The following is a 20503-nucleotide window of genomic DNA, read 5'->3' as shown; positions in this document are numbered from 1 at the left end:
TCGGGTGCATTTTCTGATGATTGAACTTTGCTTCGCAGCCTTTGGCTGGAAGTCTAGATAACCCTGGTTAAAATCCTAGACCATGGATAGATATTGGAAGCAACAAATCGGTTCAAGCTCAGCCGCTTTCTATACTGCTCGTAATCATAACATTTTGTCTGTCATTTTTCCGTGAAGGTTGCATTTCCAAATCGACATTTTCTATTGGGGTCGCTTCACCCTTGGACGGCATGAGCTCTAGAGGAATCGGTGTACCGGGCTTGTTGCTCGAATTGTTGCTACCTCCTCCTTCGTTTCTGTGATTGGAGTTTAACGACAAATTAGAGAATATCGATCGAAAATTGTCGATGAGGCGCTGCATTGCCTATCTGTTGCGCAGCCCGGATAAGGACGGCAGACAGACGGCGATTAGGGCTAGGCACGCTTCATTAAACATGAAGTACAGGCCAGCGGTGGACACAACTAAAAATCCGTCAAAATCAAAAATTTTGTCGTGAGTGATTTGGTCAGCTTACAGTCTTCATCTGCCGTTGCCTCAAACTCGACTGGTTTATGAGTTAGGACATATTGAAACGATGAGAAATGACAGAAGAAGTCATACTATTTAACTCTTCTACTATAATCACCAGGCGTGTTATCGAAGCCGCGACGGCGCTGATATACTCAGTTAGCGGATTCTTTTGTAATCTGGGGACCAAATATTGTCCATACAGACCACCCAAAGTGAAAATACTCAAAACTAGCATTTTCTTGCCCAGCGACATCTGCATTCTCAAGATCTGTCATCTTATCAGCATATTTTTGACAACGTCGGCATCTATTAAGAACTCTCCCTACCCATGGAATAGGAAATATTAATATGAGAAAATCCATCATGACATCCGAAACAGAAAGTGACAAGTTGATTTTGTTGAAGTCAGCCGGGCATTTGAGCTGATTCTCCAGATTTGTCCAAAAGAAATCGAAATGCATGTTACATGCGAAGAGGAAACTGAAAAAGAATCCGACTCCCCAGATCGAAATCAATCCGATTATCGCATATATTAGGAAATTGGCCACGGAGGATGCGGTGCGGAAGATGCGGTGGTAGAACAGCATACAGCTAATTTTGATGAAAGTCAAGGCCGCGGTTTGCAGAAGCGTGATGGCCATATACGCCTATGAACAGTTTCGTCAGCTTTGCGTTTATAATCCTGCGGATTAGATCTTTTCTAACCTTTCTCGTCACTGTTTGTTGTGGGCTTGTAGCGGTCAATTCGCTGCCTGGCGTTGGCTTCGGCGTTAGATGCCCTAAAGCGTTCTGTGCCACTCCTGCTAGTATCGTCGCCGCCATGCCGAAGACAAGGACCTGTCGCTGTTACTACTTTTTTCCACAACAGCAAAGCATTGGTGAAGTTCATACTAGTGCTGGGATCATAACCCAGTCATCTGATCCGTATCTAGCCCGTTGCGACCTCCTCATCGCGAAACGACCGAGTACAATCCCGAGACATACGGGCGGCCATATTGTCCCTGCTGTCCATAGTAGAGGTGGCAGAACTTGAACAGACGCCATGTCTTAGCTTAATAATTATAACATTGACAAGCAAGTCATGAGCAATAGGAGAATTGAGGTAGATTAGAAAATTGACATGGGTTATCAACTGAGAAGCAATCACCACACATCAACCTTGGAATGTGTCACTTCGATCGATCTGGTAAAAACGACGAATTTGAGACATGTGACCTGGAAATGGCATTCATGTTCAAGGCGGTCGTCAACTTCCAACTGATTTTCTCGTGGTAGTGGTTGCTCAAGGATTTTTGCTTGCGTTACACCGGGGCCAGTTTGTCGGCCTATGTGAACAAGCACCCTACCACCCATCATCCACTGCCACAGCGTTGATGTCTCTTTCCAGTTATCCTTCCGGTCGATTTACCTAGTACAATACTCACTCTTTACAGGTTGGCAGGCTGCAGGGATATTGCATTCCGAACGACTACCCTGCAGGAGGCCTGATCCTCAACGGCCAATAGTTACCGAGCTAAGCCCTACCTTACTCCTTAGTCCATATACGTTGCTACCAATCATCTTTTTTGTACGCAAAACTACGATGATGATTAGCAAGACGGCTGGACAAAGCCACTCACCTGTTGTAGATCTGTAGATCTCATGGTACATAGCCCATTAGAATAACATCTTTCGTATTTACCGCAATGATCGAGGTCCACTACACTCCCATGAACTGATGACTCAGCTTCGCATATTTTCAGCACTCTCATTAAAACATTGATAATTGGGGTTGAAAAAGTACTATACATCCACTAAATCTAATCTTAAATGGTCGTCTCCCTCATATTCTATTGCATTACGTTGGTGGGCCGGTATTATGCATCAGCTCCTTAGGGTCAATATTGCGTGTCTCCAGTAACGGCACCAGGCCCTCCCAGTCCACACATTGGCGCGTCACTTTTGCACTAACTGTGACTGGATGGTACTTATTATCAGACCAAAAATATGGATGCGGATTCAGGTCGGGATAGCAGAGCATTGACGATCTGATTGATTCAAGACAGTGGACTAGATTGCGTCAACTATCATTCGAGCTGAAGTTGGAAATCCAAGAGAAATTCAGGATCTTACAGCCATGGACCCGATTGTATTCCAGCTCCTCTGCAGGGGAGTCTGGGTAGTAATAATCGGGGTATAGCATCTGGCGTATACGTCTCTATATCTGACTGTAAGTTGACTGACAAGAGTACAAGTTTGACAAGCAAGGGCCAATATTGAAATACGCACCAGACAATGCAGGTTATGTATGATGCCCAGCTCAGTTGCAAAGTCTTCCCCCGGCTGTGCCAAAATACTATCTGTAAGGTTCAAACGTATAGCTTCATCGTGGTGGAGACGAAATGATCTTGCTGTTGAGACCGTTAGCTCAGTAAGACAGAAATTTTCATCTGTGTTGCGAGAAGGCTCACGTCGTATGAGTTTATTCCAGGCAATATCCGATTCATAGCTGGGTTCACCAAAGAGTAGATGAGCATTCCAATCATCGGGAGTGTGAGATTCGATTTTGTAGGAAGCATGATTGTTCATGGGAGCTACAGTTGTCAGCTGATGGATCTTATTCTTAACTATAGCTAGAAGGTACAATAAGGAACTCACAAGCAAAAGTGCCAATGAGATGTTTATCGTGGTCGATAGGTGAAGGTTGAACCGGCTGCTTGAGCGGATTCTTCAAATTAACAAAAATATTGAAGAATAATAGCGTGAGGAGGAAGAACCCCGTGTGAGCCAATGCTGTGACTGTCCAGTAAGCTCTAGTTCGATGAGGAGGTTTGTTGACCGGTTGTTTTTCACAATTCGGGCAGCTTGAAAGCAGCCCTATCTCGTCCTCTGGGCAGTTCGTCATTGTGACTTTCACAAAAGCTATTTCGCTATTTCAATTCAAGTTTTCGCGTTTTTCAAAATACTGCCGTACAGTGTAGTATTCAATGGCTATATACGCAGAGTACGTCACAGTAGCTTGAACGGGGACATGTCGGATGCCAGAATCCCTTGGTAGGACAATGAGTAAGTATTTCAGAATATTCATTAAGGCGTCCCAAAAGCTATATCCATATTCCTTAACGATGTAATGTTGCCGCCGTCACTCAGCTGAAATCGCCAGTAAAAAGCAAAAAGGGTGCCTTACATCGATCTACACACGAATAGCATCGTATAATCAACCGCTGAAGGCTGACATTGTTGGGGCTGCTGGAAAGGCGGCTTGCCCGGTATGTCTCGTATTATTTTCGGCAAAGTCTCTTCAGCAGCTTGTAGCTTGTGGCTTGTGGATGCAGGACCGTTGTAAGGACTCGTGTTCGTAAGAGACATGTACGCGCTTCTGGAAGGTTATGGAATACGGTCTATGAGGCTGTTGGGTTCTTAAGGAGTTGTTCTGCCATCCTTCAAATTGTTCTAAACCACGAAACCCGAAACATATCCTAGAGAGTATCCTTCATATTGATTTTAAGATATTTCAGTAAGCCCTGCAAATCCGTCCATTGACTCAGCGGTAAACTTACCATCTCTGGAGATCACTAAGGCCAATTTATATACTCCAGAACACAGCCTTCAACCTTAGAACCTTCGATTCACCATGCGCCTTATTATTTTATTTCTTGCTATCGGCCAGATTGCCTTGGTTGCGGCAGTTCCAATCGCCAAAGGTGATCAAGACCCAGAATAATCATGTTTTGAATCGTTACTGACAGTCTATCAAATGTGCAGTGGCGTCCCCTTATGCTGCTGGTAGCGAAGATGCAAACGCACCGCCTCCAGAATCGGTCCTGCCTGGATCTAATGCTTACTTCTGAGATATTCCACCTGGAAAAGATCAGTTTCTTTCTGTTTCTTGTTCTTGTCATACACGGAATGCCCTGAGCGAATTGATGGCATATGTCTAACAATGCTTTATATTTGTTTTACGCAAATGTATCTCTATCGTGCATGTTATAGGATAATTTGTACTTGTAGAAAATCTCTCGCTATATTTTTCCATCTACCCTTCCATAAAACATCAAAATATTCAAGTCGGTGTCATTGTTAGCAAATATTCCAGGTTTAACTGATATGATTAGTCGCTGGTGAAGTCAATGACTCAAATGTGCCAGGGAGCTCTCTAAACTTTCAAAGTATTCTACACTGGTATATACAGATCGAATAACCACATTTCTATCTTTTCTTCAGGTAGGACATTATTGGTGAATCGCACGATAATAGCCCTAGCCCTAACCCTCATTATATAATTTGAACCAATCATACGACTGCTTGAGCGGACTCACCGCCTCAGGTATTCTGCCACCGATTCATGTTTTCTGCCAGAAAAAGTTTCCTCCTCATCCATTCAACATTGCTTTCAGATTGAGCGATAATAGCTGAAAAATGTCACTTTACTACGATGCGTCCACAATATTGACCTCGTCATCCAACGACCAAGGAGGTTCTTTCAAATCGCGTATCTACAACTCCAAGTCCCTCAAAGCTTCCCCAGCGCAAATCTATGCTCTCGTGACGGAGGCTTCGAAATGGGACATTTTGCTGAAAGAGGTCATTGAAAATTCCGGCATACTTTCCTCGGAACCAAAGGTATGACCCTCACGGAATTGTGGCTTATAGTCTTGAAAGGATGCTAACTAACATCGAAGGGAGTATTCTCCTGAATAGTTAACGCCAATACTATGTCTACTCTTAGCCCACGATTTCCTGTTTAGCAAAAATGGGATTGCTGCACCTGCATCTCACCCGCTTCGTCAGGCGATTGATAGACACAAGGTTCGACTGAAAGCCGAACTTACGAAAGCGCGAGTGCGTCGAAACTGTGCCTCAATTTCGGATCTACAATCTGCAATCTTGGCAGAGAAGAGGGCGCTCCTTGGGCCGGATGAACTCATGGAGAGCATGTATCCGCGATGGGTGCGCATCAACAATATCAAGAGTACGCTCAATACGCAGATGGAGGCGGCGTTCAAAGACCATAAAAGAGTGGGCCGACTGAACGAGCTAAAAAGCGCGAACCAGATTTATGTTGATGCTCACATACCTGATCTCGTTGCTCTTGCGCCAGGAACCGTAGATTTCTCGTCATCGAATGCATATAAGAATGGAGAGATCATTTTGCAGGACAAAGCTTCATGTTTTCCTGCTTATCTACTTTTAGGAGATAAGGAAGATGCATGGGATGGAGATTTGATCGATGGCTGTGCCGCACCTGGAAATAAAACCACCCATTTAGCCTCACTTCTTGCTGCGCGACAGAAATTACACGGCAAGAAGCAAACTAGAAAATCAAAGATCATTTCAATGGATGCATCGGCTCCACGGTCGAAGATCCTTCAGAAAATGGTCTCTGTCGCTGGTGCGGATAAACTTGTTACTGTACTTGCGGGTCAGGACTTTTTAGCGTTGGATCCAGAGGATGAGAGATTTGAGTTGGTGACCGGTCTGCTACTTGATCCGAGTTGTTCGGGAAGTGGTATTATTGGGCGTGACGATGTGCCCAAGCTAGTTCTTCCTGAACAAGGCAAGGCCTCTAAATCTTCGAATAGAGGGACGAAGCGGAAACGGCCTACAGAAGACGAAGCCGTGAAGCCAGACGATACTCAGAAAACGGATAATGTGGATACGGAGCGTTTACTCAAACTCTCCAATCTTCAAACGCATATCGTTGAGCACGCGCTCAAATTCCCAGCTGCTACCAGAGTAACATATAGCACGTGCTCTATTCATATACTCGAGAATGAGTGTGTTGTCGAGAGAGTTCTCGCATCAGATACTGCAAGAAGAAGAGGGTGGAGGATCATGCGACTCGATGAGCAGCCACAGGGTTTACAGAAATGGCGACATCGAGGGATTAGAAGGCATACTAACGGCAAGGCTAGCAGTGATATAGCTGTTAAGCTGACAGACGAGCAGATAGATGCATGTTTGCGGTGTTGGCCGGGTGATGACGAGTGTACTGGTGGATTTTTCGTGGCTGGATTTGTTAGAGACGACTCTTTAGCTGAGGATATTCCTGCTTCGGGCAATGAGAATGGTAAAAACGTGGATAAGAGTAAGGATGGGGAAATCGACTCGGAATGGGAGGGCTTCTCAGACTGAGTATTCATTTTCATTTGACCGTGTACTCAAACATAGCAACTCGTTAACGAAATGGCGCCTCAGGCCAGAAAACAATATACTTATGTTACATGCGCAGTATTCCCGATCTGTATCTCCATGTTCCTTGAGCCATCGCGAGACATGAGTCGGGATGGACAAGGAATACACCGCAATGCGATGCATTCAAGCGGCTGAACCTACCAAACAACATTATCACGGTTTCATTTAATATTGAACTAGTTCCTAAAAGGCGAGAATCACCGGACGAGCATTGCTCATCCTCATCCCGCGATGACGTTGAAACAAGAGTCATTATCTGACGTGCTACAACGGATCAAAGACCGGGTAACCCTAACACCTTGAACAAGTATTACTCATGCTCACAATTTTTTTCGGACAATGCTAAGTTGGTCAAGAATAAAGGAATGTTCCAGTTTGATGAGTCTCATATCAACATCTCAGGGTCATATAAATATGGCTCATACCAGCGATGGATTCTAAATGGTCCCCGGAGACTCTTTTTATGGAAGACGTCATGACAGATATTCCATACAATTTAGAAAATGATTAAAGATTATTATTTATGGTAGATATATTTGTTCTATTCTAGATTATCATTATTTGACGCTTTGCAGTTGATAACCATCCCTATCAGCCCCGAAGACGCATAATTCAACAAAACAACAACGATAACCATGTCCGTCTTATTCACATCGCAAGACATCACGAAGCTAGCAGCCTGCTTCTCGGTCAATATCAACTCCCCCAGCGGTAATCTCCAAGACCTAAAGCACGTCCTAAAACACAGAATCAATGATCTTCCTCGCCATCTCCGACGGTATTCAATGACCGATCAGTTACTCAACAAGGCCAAGATTAGGAAGGACGACCGGGAATTCAATGTCAACAAGCTTCTGTGCTCTGCTCATAATGAGATCTACTCTATTTCTACATCAATGATTTTTGATTCTCTGAGAACAGAGCTTACGAGGGCTGTCGAGTATCTAAATGTGGAAAATTATATAAATTATGTCCTTGGGCCGGATGAGTATATGACTCTGCATCGGGTGGCGGCTATTCAAGAAATGTGGACGAAGCCAGGCCCGAATACATTTCCTAACGAACGATGGAAATATCAAGCTGATCAGTGCGAGGCATGCATGCTTTCACGCATTGCGACGTATCCTTCAACGCTGAGGGAACTGCGAACATTATTCCTGGTGATGCATTCTCCATTGAAATTCGTTCGGCCTATAATTCTTGCATTTGTGGATGAGTGGATAAAATCCACAGATCAGTCGAAGAGTCTGTTTAAGAGGTCTGAAGAACGGGCTAAGGAGATCCAAAAGTGTATCAGGCACTGGAGGATACATAAGGGAGAGGAAATGGAGGAGGAAAAGGCTGATCATCAGCGACCCCAAAATGCTGACAGCCTCGAAACGCTCCCTGCCCGATCCTACAAACCCACGGCTTCGCCCGCTCAGTCTATACCGAGCCCCCTATTCTCATCAACCATAACTCGACCCCTTAGCAGGAACGAATACGAACTCTCCGAAGCTGAATTTCTTCAAGAATTCTCACTTAACAAACCCTTTTATCGAACATCTTCTACCGAAGATGACGATACTTCATCTGATATAACAGATATATACTCCCAGGACAACGACACGAGAACAAGCCTTGGCCTGGGCAAGATGATAACCGTGCTGCAGAAACAGCAAATAATAGATCAATATCGAGACAGAGGAGGAACACCAGATACAGGTTTATCGCCAAGGTTGTATCGTCCGTGGTCGAGTACGGATGAGATTCGAGGATCGTATTCGAGATTATCACAGACTACGGTTTCGTCGCCGTCACACTCGGCTCTTCGTGAGCAGACGACGCCCCCTCTATCGCCGCTTAACAATGCGAACCCCAAGACGCCTGATAGATATAGAACGCCGGTATCACCCCTCGCAAACCCAAGGACGCCGGATAGGTATATACCACCTCCCAAAACGCCAAAGACTCCTAGTAGAAATAGGACGCTCCTCACGATCCCCGAAGTTTCTCCTTTCCATGTTTCGCCTTTCATGCCCTCTTCCTCTCAGAATCTTCGTTAGTCTTCATCACGGGCGTATACCAGTGCAGTGTCTCCCTCATACAGCTCTGAGTCTGGTCTCCGCTCTAGTGAAGAGGAGGCTCAGACTGCATTGATGATGAGGCCTCGTGTGGTGAATATTAGGGCTGCGAGGGAGAGGGAGGGGTATACACCCAAGTAGATTGTTTACTGTCATCTGGTACAGGGTTTATATGTAATTAGGTCGTGGCCTGTAGAGGTTTGGTTGATCAATATTATCCAAAAGTCACCAAATTCAAAATGCAATAGTCTACCTAAGATCTGTCAAAAGGTTATCGATAATCCTTCGGAATAATATTCCTCATCAACTCTCGACTCCTACTATAATCAATCCTCACATCCACAACCGCCACCCCCTCAAATGCCAACGCCTCCCTCATAACATCCTTCAACTCTCTCATCGTATTAACCCTGAAACCTTTTGCACCCTCAAACGCCTCCGCAAACTTGACAAAATCAATACCACCCAATTTAATACCCGAGCTACGACCATACTTGGCCTCTTCCTGAAATTCAACCATATTGTACCCCGAATCGTTCCAGATGAAATGCGTAATGTTGCATTTCTGCAGCACTGCGGTTGCGAGTTCTTGAGAACTGAACATGAAGCCACCGTCGCCGCTTACGCTGACTACCTTGCGGGAACAGGGGGGCTCTTGGATTAGACTTGCTGCTATTGCCCATGGTAAGCCGACTCCCAGAGTTTGTTGCCCGTTGGAGCAGAGAAGGTGGCGTGGTGAGTAGATCTGAAAGTACAGCATCATGTAGATATAAACAGTACCAACATCGACCGAAACGACGGTTTCTTTGGGGAGCATGTGGCGGAGTTGGTAGACGAAATGGGTTGGTTGTACGGGTTCATCTAGTAGACCTTGTGATAAGGTGTTTTCTGTTGCGGCTGATTGCCATTTGTCGATTTCTTGTCGGATGTTTTCTAGGGTATCTTCTACACCAGACCAGAAGGTTGGCTTGAAGGCTTGTAGGCTGGAGGTCAGTTCATCGAGTATATCTGCTGGGTTTCCCAGGAGTTCGATTTGTGGCATATAATGCTGCGATACTTGGGCGTCTGTGTAATCAATGTGGATGATGTTACGAACGGTAGTGGGATTATTCACATTCCAAGTCTCTGCGTCGTATTCGTACGGATCATAGCCCACCGCAATGATCAGATCGGCTCTAGCTAGCACCTTATCTCCAGGCTGATTTCTGAACAATCCCACACGACCATAATACCTATGCAAAAGATCCTCACTAATTGCACCTGCAGCTTGGAAGGTCTCCACAACAGGCAATGTGTGATCTCTGATCATCCGACGAACTGAAGCCACAATGCTCGGATCTGCAGACCTCATACCCAGCAATATAACAGGATATTTCGCAGCCATAAGCTTGTCGACAGCAATCTTGCCCAATTTCGGATTACTTGCTCCATAAGCTGGGGACTCGAAGCTGAGACTCGGAAACGGCGGCACACCGATTGAGGTACTTTTGATAATATCCATTGGCAGAGCCACGGCTGTTGCGCCCTGTGGGAATCTGCGCGCATCACGAAAGGCGTTGGCGATGACTTCGCTAACCTGATCTTCGACTCCGACCTGGATAACGGATTTGCATACCCCTTCGAGAACCTTGTTCACGTCAAGGGATTGGTGCGTATGTCGCGCCGCTTGTAGCCTCGAGACTGTACCAGCGATTGTGAGTACGGGATCCCCCTCAGTCGTCGCTGTCGCAAGGCCAGTGACGAGGTTGCTTGTCCCCGGACCAGATGTCACCAGGCATACACCTGGCAACCCAGTTAATCGGCCGACTGCGGCAGCCATGAAAGCGGCGTTTTGCTCATGGCGGCAGACTATGAGCTTGATGCTGGGGTGGTCGCTCAATACGTCGAATATCCCGTCTACTTTGGCGCCGGGGATGCCGAAGACGATCCTGACGCCGGCGTTGGAGAGGGAGTCGACTATTACGTTGGCGAGGTTTCGATTTGACATTGCGACCGTAATTGAATTTTAAAAAAAAACGAATTGTCAATCGAACATAATGGGAAGACAATGTGATGTTGGAAAGTTGAAGATGATCCTTAAATCCACGTGGGGTGGGATCAGATGTTGGCTGACGTAGTGATTGATAGTGCCACCATTTCCGGTGGCCCCAGTGACCAGTCCCCTCATCCATTTTCATGCCGCGCATTTGTACGAACTTTTTTGATCACGTCAAATTAATATTACGAGAGTACTTCAAGTACAATGGCAGACAGACTGTACCAATACTCAACCGCGTCCGCGCTCATGGCCGGCGTCGCATCCACAGGAATTCCACTATCCGATCTTCTGAAGCATGGCACCCACGGCCTAGGAACCATGTCCTCCATCAACGGCGAAGTCGTCATTCTCGATTCTGCAGCCTACCATCTACAACCCTCGGGTGCAGTACGCGTCGTCGAAGCTCACGAACAGCTCCCATTCGCGATGGTAACCTCTTTCAGCGACTGCACGACGCGCACTCAATCTACATTTTCGGCCCTGCCAAACAAACAATCCATCCTTCAATGTTTACAGAGCTTATTCCACGGCGTCAATAATCGATTCGTATTCTTCCTTATTCCGCGTATCCATCTCGACACAATTACCGCCCGCGTCGTCCGCGGACAACAGTACCCCCGCCAACCGCTCTCGGAACTAGGCGAGGCACAGAAAGTGAATACCTACGAGTCTGTGGCAGGTAGTATCGTCGGATTCTGGTCGCCGGCGTACATGGACGGAGTGTCGGTCAGTGGATTACATATGCACTTCTTGTCGGAGGATCGATCGTATGGCGGGCATGTGCTGGAGATGCTGTCGGGGAGTGAGCTTGAGTTGCAAGCGGCGCTGTTGAATGAGTTTGATCTGGAGCTTGCTGATAATGAGGAATTTGGCGATGCCGAGTTGGTGGTAGGGGGAGAGGCGCTGAAGAAGGTCGAGGGATGATAACCTCAATGTCTCTTATCTACGTCTTGTCTCAAGGAAACGTAAGGGGACGAGATCACGCGGTTACCCGCGGCAAAACGGCAATCCGTTATCGCGGGCACGCTATACCCGATGTGGCGGCGGCTTATCAGGGTCTCACCGACTGATCGCCGATAATCGCTTCATGTTTTTTGACTCATTTGAACCATCCCATTTCTTCCGTACCTCACAACACGTTGAGCAGTGGACACCAATTGATATAAATCTCTCAATTAAAACAATATTACTACAACCTGCTATTAACGAATGTCCTCCTCTCTCCCCGGCAATCGGGAACTCCCCCGATCTCAATATGACCTGAACACATATTGGGGTCGTGTGCGTGAGTCTGCTGGCATTTCTGATCCTCGGTATTTCTCCTTGTCCTTTTTGCTCAATGGCTCAACAACAAGCTGATGAAAAAAATATAGAATGCTCTTCATCTCATCCGCCTGCCTAGAAAATTCAAAGAAATTAATCATCTCGTACAAAAATGGCCATACGAAGGAAATGTCTCCTGAGCTATGGCGCGCAAAGCAGATTGTCGATTCGACGCTGCATCCTGGTATTCTCAATCCGTCTCACAAAGATTATAATGTGCAGTGGCTAATAGTGATATGATAGACACCGGCAAACCGGTCTTTCTTCCCTTCCGAATGTCTTCATTCGTCCTTTCGAATCTCGTCGTTACAGCCGGCATGCTCACGCCCGGCCTTCAGGTACGAAGATTATCTTTTCCCCAAACAAACTATAATCCGTTTGCATGACCCTAATGGCATGGGAACAGACAACAGGCACTCTCCTCTGGCAAATAGCCAACCAATCGCTCAACGTAGCCATCAACTCTTCTAACGCCAACAAATCCACGCCCCTCACAACCTCCATGCTCGTAAAATCCTACCTCCTCGCCGTCTCCGCCTCCTGCTCTGTCGCCCTGGGTCTAAACGCCGTTGTGCCCAGGCTAAAAAACATCTCACCAAACACAAAACTCATCCTCAGCCGTTTGGTCCCCTTTGCAGCCGTCTCAAGCGCTACGGCGCTTAACGTGCTGCTCATGCGCAGCGAGGAGATTCGTCGCGGTATAGACGTCTACCCAGTCCTGAGCGAGGAAGAGAAACTCGCCGGCGCACCCGTCGAGAGTCTTGGAAAGAGCAAAATCGCCGCTAAAATCGCCGTCGGCGAAACGGCCATCAGCCGCGTTCTCAACGCAACACCCATCATGGTCCTGCCCCCTCTGATCTTGGTACGCCTCGAGAAAATGGATTGGCTAAAACAGCGCCCTCGGTTGGTGCTCCCCATTAACTTGGGGCTGATTTTGACAACATCCATATTTGCGTTGCCGTTGGCGCTGGGCGCGTTTCCGTCTAGACAGGCTATTAGTGTGAAGAGTTTGGAAGAAGAGTTTTGGGATAAGGGGGGCCGGGAAGGTAAGGTTGAGTTTAATCGGGGGATGTAATTTCCTCTTCTTAGCAGGCGGGTGGTTTTTGTTGCATTCTTTTGCCCTATCATATTATATTTCTATTTGTCTCTATTTGTCGCTATACATTTCTTGACGGGGTTGGTTGGCTGATTGGAAGCTGGGGAGTATATATTTATTGTCACGTTATAGCCACCTAGATCTAGACTTGATATTTATTACATTCAGTACTTGATGGACCATCTCACAGCATAGATGATAAATTACTGTGCAATACCAGCAATAGGAGTGGTAGATAAATGATTGAACTAAATACATGACTTATGATCCGTAAAATGTGATATACCAGTAGAGAGTCAGTCAATTGGTAACCCAAACACCAACAACATGAGAATCAGAATGACAGGCAGTAGAAAGAGACAGGACACCCAGGCAGATAAAGCATACATCGAAACCCTCCAATTATATAACAAACGCGCATGGATCATGTACATCAGGCAGGCTGCCAGCTCACCTACCTCGTCAACAATAATAGGTGAGGGCCCTTTTTGTTAGTCAGGTAGCCTGATATTGAAAGGCTGCATCAAGCGCAATGTTATGCTTGAGGGACATTTTCCTGCATGATTCAGTACTTGGTCAAGCACTTACGCAGAAGCCCAGCCCTGGTATACGAATACCTCCTGCCATGAACAGACGCCACCCATTCCATTCCAATCCAAACACCATCATCATGAACGATATATCCCATTTATCCCATCCATACTCCGGCGCTAATTTACCTTTTGGCGGCCCGTGTATTTCAACTATACATTAGAATCAAGAGGGTTTTAGTTTCCCATGTCATAATGAAACTAAACGAGAGTGGAGTTTGGCAAGCCGTACAGCTTCAGTCCCATCATCAACTATCGTCTCCTTGAACCACGGATGTTTGAGGGCTTGCTTGGCCGTCAACCGCTGTTTGGGGTCGTAGACAAAGATCTTTTGCAGTAGATCTAGGAATTGTTTGTTGAATGCATGATTCTGGGGGATGAATTCCTGAAATTATTAGACAAAGTTTCACGAGGATGAAAAGCCCAAACTTACATGCAACTGCTTCATTGCTTTGACGTATTTTCGTGACGCTCGCGTTGTCTCTTCATTCGGGTAGTCAAGCTTGTTCCGGTTAAAGTATCTATCGTAGGTTAGCATGTTGTCTGAAATAGTAGGGAACTTTGTCACATACTTTGCAGCTTGGTTTTGACTGCTTCCCCGACCTTGTACCACCTGCTTCACCATCTTTGCATCAATCCGGCTTCCAATGACACTCTCCATCATTGCAAGATGTTCCAGATTATCATGTGTCTGAAATAAGGCATCACCTGTGAAGAATTCAACAAGAATGCAGCCGATACTCCATATATCGCATGGAAAGCTCCATCCGAGATTCAGAATAATTTCTGGCGCTCGGTAATGACGTGTCGACACGACAGACGAGTGATATTCGTCGTCAAATGTGGCCGAGCCAAAGTCGATCAATCGAATCTCACTGTCCAGCAGGACACGACGATGGCGAGCATTGCGTGATGTTGTATGGGATGATGAGGGAATGGTGCGGTTGTATGTGAATGTCTGATAGTTGTTGCTCACGAGAAGAATATTCTCTGGTTTAAGATCGGTGTGGATCAGGTTAAGATCGTGTAGGACTGCATCAATTAGCAAATATGTCAATCCTTCCTCCGGGGAGGGGAACTCACAAGCTACACTGGTAAAAAGTTGACGAGCAAAACTTTGAATCTGACTGCTTGGAAACGGAACGAAAGAATTGCTTTTGAGAAAATCAAACACACTCTGACCCAAAAGATCAGTGACGATGCAAATGTGATTTCGGAAATCAAAGCAGTCTCGCAAATGGATGCATTTGTTTCGATTGGTCTTGTCGTTGGACGCTAATGTAGACAGCACTCGCAATTCGATTTTTGATGCGTCACGGTACTTTTGCACCGAACGAATGATTTTGACTGCACATCGGACTTTTCGTTGTTTGTCGTATGCTTCGACAACTTTGCCAAAGGTACCTTGACCGAGTAACCGAATAATCGAGTCTATCTCCTGTAAGCAATGATTCAATCTATTTATGGGGTGAATATAATCTTACATCGTTCAGTAAGAGGCGTATCTGCTTGGACTATGTAATGTCCATCGTCATCATCGACTTTTTCGTGCTTCCCATAAGAGTACTAAAAACATCAGCTTCATTCGACTGAAATCAACTTTGCAATGAAAGAACTCACATCACGAATAACAGGCACGGGAACCTCTTTCGCCTTGATCGGAGGCTGAGGTGGTGGGATATAACTGAGAAAAGCATCGCTCACGGCCTCGAGTTCTCGACGTTTAGCCTCTTGTCGAGTCGATGTCCGCGTATTCCGCTTGCGCTTCTGACCAACATTGGCATCCTCGTAGACGACCCCGTTATTTGTTCCCACACTACCAGCCGACCCCAGAGACGTCGGAGCAGTTGTGTGTAGGGATGTGGTACGGTCAGTTGAGAGTGAGTTGTGAGATGAGTTATCCCAGTACGGCTGGGGGTTAGTCGAGAAAGACGGTCGATCGTGGTACGTCAAATCGTAGGCAGACTCTAGTCCGGTGCGTCTTTTCTTTCCTGCAGGCTGGCCATTGACGGCTGCGGTCGCTGGCGGATGAGAACCCATGGGTTGGTCTGGAGGAGGCGTGTCATCGATCACGATGATTTCCTTGGGCAACCCATTCTTATAGAACTCCTTCCAATCGGGCTTCCGCCGGCGACTCGATGTGCCGGACGACATTGAATTGGTATTCGCAGCGTTGTTGTATGTTGCTGGCGAAGGGTTTGATGGAGTTGTGGCTTGAGGTACAGGAGGAAGAGGATGAGATTGCGTGGTGGTCGTTGCAGTTGGTGTATTGGCAGGGTAGGCGTAACTATTTGCTAGACGAGAAGATCCGGTTGTAGTACTCGCAGCGGGATAAGCACCGTTTGACTGATATCCGATTTGATGGTGGGAATAGCCATAATGAGGGTGGTGCGAGGCATGTGTTGCGGTGGCAGTCGAGGGAGTCGACATGATGGAAGAAACACACGGCAGTTTCGTTGGTGGTTAAAACGTAGTAGTGTCTTGAGGGGCGGCGCACGGGAAACACAATCTGGCGCTGTTACTGCTGAGCCGACTCGTCTGAAGCGTCCGTCGTCGAGTATAGGCAGGCTGGTGCCAGACTCGCAAGATAGCGATTCTTTCGCTTTCAACACATCTGGCTATGTTGAAGGGAGTATGTAGTAAGTGCTGGTGTCAGGCGAGGAATGGTGTTGTGGTCAGTGTAGAAGGGAAGGGCCGGGAAGTGACATTCGTCGATCGGGGCAACAGACAGCTGAATTTGACTTTGTAGAATTGTAGGGGGGGATAAGCGCGGTATGTAATGCTAGGATACACAAGGTATATAGACAGCCATTGCAAGGTCAAAAACAGATTGGATGAGAGGGCAGTCGTGAAAGTGAAGTGGTAGAATGATGACAGAGAGAGCGTGTGTGGGTGCAGTGGCCGGCCGGAACAACGATAATCAAGATGATTAAAATGACGGGCAGAAGTGTTCAGACATTCCGATGCGGAGATAATTTGCTCATGCCTTTAACTGCGTTATTACACTGCTTTATACTAAGACTCGCGACATTTAATAATGACTGGTATTATTTTGAATGCACAGAAATTCCAGGTTCTATTTGGACTTTTTTTTTCTGTATCCAGGCACTGCTATATGATGTGCATATGTAAATAATCGAGATAAAAATCTGAAGAGAGTGGTGAGAGGCGCCGAGGCCATTTGCCACTGCACAGGCTGGCCTTATCCAAATATTTTATTGTTGTGTAGAGACTGATTCAGAACCGGGGGCTGACACTTGAGACTCGGGCTACTACAACCACTCATAACTAGTAATTGGCGGTGCTTGATAATGTCTTTCTTGTTGGTAGATCCGATGTGTACACACCCACAAAATGAAATGTCTTCTACACATTGTATTGTGATTGAAGACCACCCTTTAATTTTGCCTTTATCAAGCTATCTTTGCGGCTTAGTAACATCAATCCTCAGTGGTCTACCGGTCATGATTGGCGCTTGTCACTGCAATGGCAGCAACCCGCGCTAGAACAGGGTTCGACTCCCTGCTGGGGAGGATTTTCTTTTTTACATTTTATTAAATAATATCCAATTGACTATTAAATTGTGTGTATTTTATTTTTTCCAACTGGACGTGTTAGTTTTTCACAGTTAGCCTGTGATGAGACCAAGGATTGCACCACTGTACAAGTAAACCCCTGGTTGTGGCCGTTCTCGCATTCCGTCATACACTGTAGTACTAGTAGACCACCTCAGGTGACCGGGTTCAAGTACAAGATCTCCAGATACCTACAACAAAACAAGAAAAATGGTAACATTTTCACATCCCCGGGTTCAGGGACACTTGGCGTTTCTTTGGGTACCCCCATCATTCAAATTTCTACCTCGCTGTGGTCTTCTGTTGAGCTCCGAGGCTTTTGGTGAAAAGTCGTACCGTTGCCTGTAGAAATGTAGAAATATACATAGTATATCTACAGTTGCAGGCTACACAGCAACAACATTCAATTGGGGCAATGCCTTTGAAGATTGCCCTAGCTTACTCCACTGGACCAACATTGAACTAACCAGGCGAATATTTCATGTCTGTATTGATGCATCTCAGACAGAAATAATCTGCTCTGACTATTTCAAATAGAGGACAAGAGGAATGCTTAACAGAGGACCATGGAATGGATGTATAACTAATGAACGGTTCAGCTCCAGGCTTCATTCTATAGCGAGTACAAAACATTTCATGTTGAATACCCTACATTATTAATGGTTCACTGCAATGATCAAACTAGATAATGCACAAAAAATAATTGAAAATGCCTTTTTGGCCATATCATTTTGACCTTCTCAGTCTCCTAAACGACTAACAGACAAACTCGAAAAGAAATAAACCGGCGCTAGAAATGATCAATTGTAGGAAGCCCCTGTAAATGAATATGTTGATACAACTTTAAAAGAAAACCCATGTAGTGTTTATCTGATATGAAATATTAAAAAAGTGATAACCATGATAACCATGCTCAAGAAAGTCGTTCGTCCGGAGGATCTTTGCTGTAAGCTTTTTGAACGTGTCTCGAACCTCTCCCGTCGTGTTCGAGCAAGAATAAAATGTCTCGCACTTGTATTCCGCTGGCTGTATCTTCATGCCAGTCACCTAATCGAGCTATTTCTGCTGTTGCAGTGCTGTCGGGGCGCTTCTTTTCGCCTGTGTCGGCTCCGCCGACCGTACCGATACTGGGACTGCCAAGAGCAGGAGAATGAGGTCGTGGCGATGACATGCTATTCACGGCGGAACCCTTGTTTAACCAGGAATAGTTTCGCTTCTTTGACCCTCCGAAGAGCGTACTAGATAGAGCTTTGCGGGCAGTCTCGACGGATTGTTGATGCTGCTGAGCTTCAGTGGCTCGGGCATCCAATTGTTTCTTCGCTTCCTTTTTGGCGACTCCCTTTTTATCGAGACCCATTGCGACTTGAGATAGTGGTGTGGTAGCGCCCGAGCCCACGTCTATCGACGGTGTTCTGCTGCCGCCGTTCGTCTCGCTGATTATAGCATCCGCATTTCGTTTTGCCCGTTTAGCGGCACGAGCTTGCTCGGCAGACAGGTCTTTTGTTGATAAGATAAGATATTTGCCAGCCAATGACTGAGAAACGGTGTCGACTGCAGCATGTGGCCCTGTAAGATGTTAGTATTAAGAGAGTCCAAACGCCACTAATAAGTAGGCAATCTTACGCTTCAAGGGAGTACATGTAACAGACTCCGAAACCTTTGGAGTCGTTACAGCCAGCTCTTGCCACTCAGTAGGAACGGCACCGTCGGAATGCAATCGTCGACTCTTCGATAAACTAGCAGAGTATTCAATGACGCCCCTCAGCCGCTCCTCACAGCAAAGTGACATGAGCGACAGAATGTCAACAAGAGGTGCTCCTTCTTGATTGATGATAGTGTGCCCTCTGCGGACGATGGAGGAACCGTCCGGACCTGTCACCTCGATTGGTTGACGAGAGCCCGGCATGGGATGATAGAGACCGTCCGTTGGAAGCCGCACACCAAGTTCGTACGCCCGTTTTTGCATTTTTTGCTCGAGTACTTTTGTGAGAAGAAATGGATCCTGCAAGTGATATTGAGATCTCCTCGCTGCCTGTGTCTCTTCGTAGGTCGGTTGATTGTATGGCGCATCCTCCGAGTATGCTGGCACAATCTGTTGCTCCTGTGTTGCCGGCGGTCTTCCTTGGGGCAAATCGAAGCTGACATTTGCTGATGCAGTACCTGGAGTTGATGGAGCCGACGCAAAAGATGTATTTAGCCCGGGTGGCTGTGGCCGCGGCGCTACTACGGGAGCCGCGTAGCTCTGTGTCAAGTAAGCCTCTTCTTCCTTGACATCAATACCAGATTGCGCCAAAACATCGCTCAAGTCTGAAGCATCCGTCGGCTTATCGGCTGGTCGAGATGGTGGACCCATAGAGCCAGGAGGTGCAGACGCAACGGGCGCGAGCGGGACAAGAGTAGCGCTCGGAAGATGGCCGGGAGTCGACGTGCCGTTCATCTGAACTCCGTTCATTCCTGCAGGGTGCGCTTGAGGTAGCTGCGATGCGCTGAACCCAGGCGATCCATAAGGCGACTGTGTTTGTGGAAGAGGAGAGAGCCGTTGCCGTTTGGGAGGAGGGGGATTAATGCCAATCGCTGGAGGAGTCGGAGTTGAGACGGGAGGCGAAAACGGCTGGCTTGGAGGATATTGAGGAGAATGTTGAGAAGGAGGCTGCTGTGACTGTGCCTGCGCCATGGTGGATGGCTGCGATGGGTGTGTGGATGAGCAGTTAGGCTGTTGGACGGATCTCAGCGACCGATATTGGGTATGCGAGCAGAGCGCTCAAGCGTGACGTGTAGATGAGTCGTAACCATCTCAAAAGGAGCTTAGTTTCTGCTCATTTGAAATATCGTATCGGAGACTCTGTAGTCGTTGAGGCGAATGCGGATGGTGTGATGGCGGTGGTAGACGATGGATGACTTGGAAAAGGATGAGAGTCAGGGTAAGAAAGCTTGCGAAATAGTTTGACCCGCAGGATCGACTACGGAAGGCGCGTTTGCGGACTTATCACGTGACCACGGCGCGGCTATTGTTATCTTATTTCTTATTTATTCTTCTTATTCTCATGTCGCTATGACCTCAACTTCTATTGTCTCCAGCTTCCGTCTATTAAGCATTCAGCAATCACTGTTTGCACTATTCGCTGATAACATT

The 20503-nt window shown here is 46.6% G+C and overlaps 9 protein-coding genes across 9 annotated transcripts; 4 read left to right on the top strand and 5 right to left on the bottom strand.

Moving 5' to 3' along the window:
• Positions 1 to 118: 118 nt before the first annotated feature.
• On the bottom strand, positions 119 to 1462 carry EYB26_006206 (uncharacterized protein; the record flags this gene model as incomplete). The annotated part of the gene is made up of 8 exons (XM_054265482.1): positions 119 to 296; positions 444 to 462; positions 516 to 545; positions 602 to 654; positions 712 to 779; positions 838 to 1158; positions 1217 to 1348; positions 1403 to 1462. The coding sequence occupies 8 exons, from the start codon at positions 1460 to 1462 to the stop codon at positions 119 to 121; spliced, it is 861 nt and encodes a 286-aa protein (XP_054121457.1).
• Positions 1463 to 2348: 886 nt separating this feature from the next.
• EYB26_006205 (uncharacterized protein) lies at positions 2349 to 3395 on the bottom strand (the record flags this gene model as incomplete). Its single annotated transcript, XM_054265481.1, has 5 exons — positions 2349 to 2560; positions 2624 to 2708; positions 2780 to 2901; positions 2962 to 3084; positions 3149 to 3395. 5 exons carry the CDS (start codon positions 3393 to 3395, stop codon positions 2349 to 2351), a joined length of 789 nt encoding a protein of 262 aa, XP_054121456.1.
• Positions 3396 to 4909: 1514 nt separating this feature from the next.
• On the top strand, positions 4910 to 6625 carry EYB26_006204 (uncharacterized protein; the record flags this gene model as incomplete). Its single annotated transcript, XM_054265480.1, has 2 exons — positions 4910 to 5113; positions 5192 to 6625. The coding sequence occupies 2 exons, from the start codon at positions 4910 to 4912 to the stop codon at positions 6623 to 6625; spliced, it is 1638 nt and encodes a 545-aa protein (XP_054121455.1).
• Positions 6626 to 7320: 695 nt separating this feature from the next.
• On the top strand, positions 7321 to 8730 carry EYB26_006203 (uncharacterized protein; the record flags this gene model as incomplete). Its single annotated transcript, XM_054265479.1, has 1 exon — positions 7321 to 8730. One exon carries the CDS (start codon positions 7321 to 7323, stop codon positions 8728 to 8730), a length of 1410 nt encoding a protein of 469 aa, XP_054121454.1.
• A 289-nt stretch (positions 8731 to 9019) lies between these two features.
• On the bottom strand, positions 9020 to 10735 carry EYB26_006202 (uncharacterized protein; the record flags this gene model as incomplete). The annotated part of the gene is made up of 1 exon (XM_054265478.1): positions 9020 to 10735. One exon carries the CDS (start codon positions 10733 to 10735, stop codon positions 9020 to 9022), a length of 1716 nt encoding a protein of 571 aa, XP_054121453.1.
• Positions 10736 to 10990: 255 nt separating this feature from the next.
• EYB26_006201 (uncharacterized protein) lies at positions 10991 to 11710 on the top strand (the record flags this gene model as incomplete). Its single annotated transcript, XM_054265477.1, has 1 exon — positions 10991 to 11710. The coding sequence occupies one exon, from the start codon at positions 10991 to 10993 to the stop codon at positions 11708 to 11710; it is 720 nt and encodes a 239-aa protein (XP_054121452.1).
• Positions 11711 to 11995: 285 nt separating this feature from the next.
• On the top strand, positions 11996 to 13184 carry EYB26_006200 (uncharacterized protein; the record flags this gene model as incomplete). The annotated part of the gene is made up of 4 exons (XM_054265476.1): positions 11996 to 12099; positions 12160 to 12293; positions 12353 to 12447; positions 12516 to 13184. 4 exons carry the CDS (start codon positions 11996 to 11998, stop codon positions 13182 to 13184), a joined length of 1002 nt encoding a protein of 333 aa, XP_054121451.1.
• A 731-nt stretch (positions 13185 to 13915) lies between these two features.
• EYB26_006199 (uncharacterized protein) lies at positions 13916 to 16225 on the bottom strand (the record flags this gene model as incomplete). Its single annotated transcript, XM_054265475.1, has 7 exons — positions 13916 to 13948; positions 14028 to 14180; positions 14229 to 14316; positions 14368 to 14827; positions 14879 to 15226; positions 15280 to 15361; positions 15416 to 16225. The coding sequence occupies 7 exons, from the start codon at positions 16223 to 16225 to the stop codon at positions 13916 to 13918; spliced, it is 1974 nt and encodes a 657-aa protein (XP_054121450.1).
• Positions 16226 to 18283: 2058 nt separating this feature from the next.
• EYB26_006198 (uncharacterized protein) lies at positions 18284 to 20044 on the bottom strand (the record flags this gene model as incomplete). Its single annotated transcript, XM_054265474.1, has 2 exons — positions 18284 to 18936; positions 18994 to 20044. 2 exons carry the CDS (start codon positions 20042 to 20044, stop codon positions 18284 to 18286), a joined length of 1704 nt encoding a protein of 567 aa, XP_054121449.1.
• Between the last annotated feature and the right edge of the window lie 459 nt (positions 20045 to 20503).

The sequence above is a fragment of the Talaromyces marneffei genome, chromosome 4 (assembly GCF_009556855.1).
Source record: "Talaromyces marneffei chromosome 4, complete sequence".
Taxonomy (NCBI): domain Eukaryota; kingdom Fungi; phylum Ascomycota; class Eurotiomycetes; order Eurotiales; family Trichocomaceae; genus Talaromyces; species Talaromyces marneffei.
Note: the sequence above shows the minus strand (reverse complement) of the source record. Positions and strands in the feature narration are given on the sequence as shown.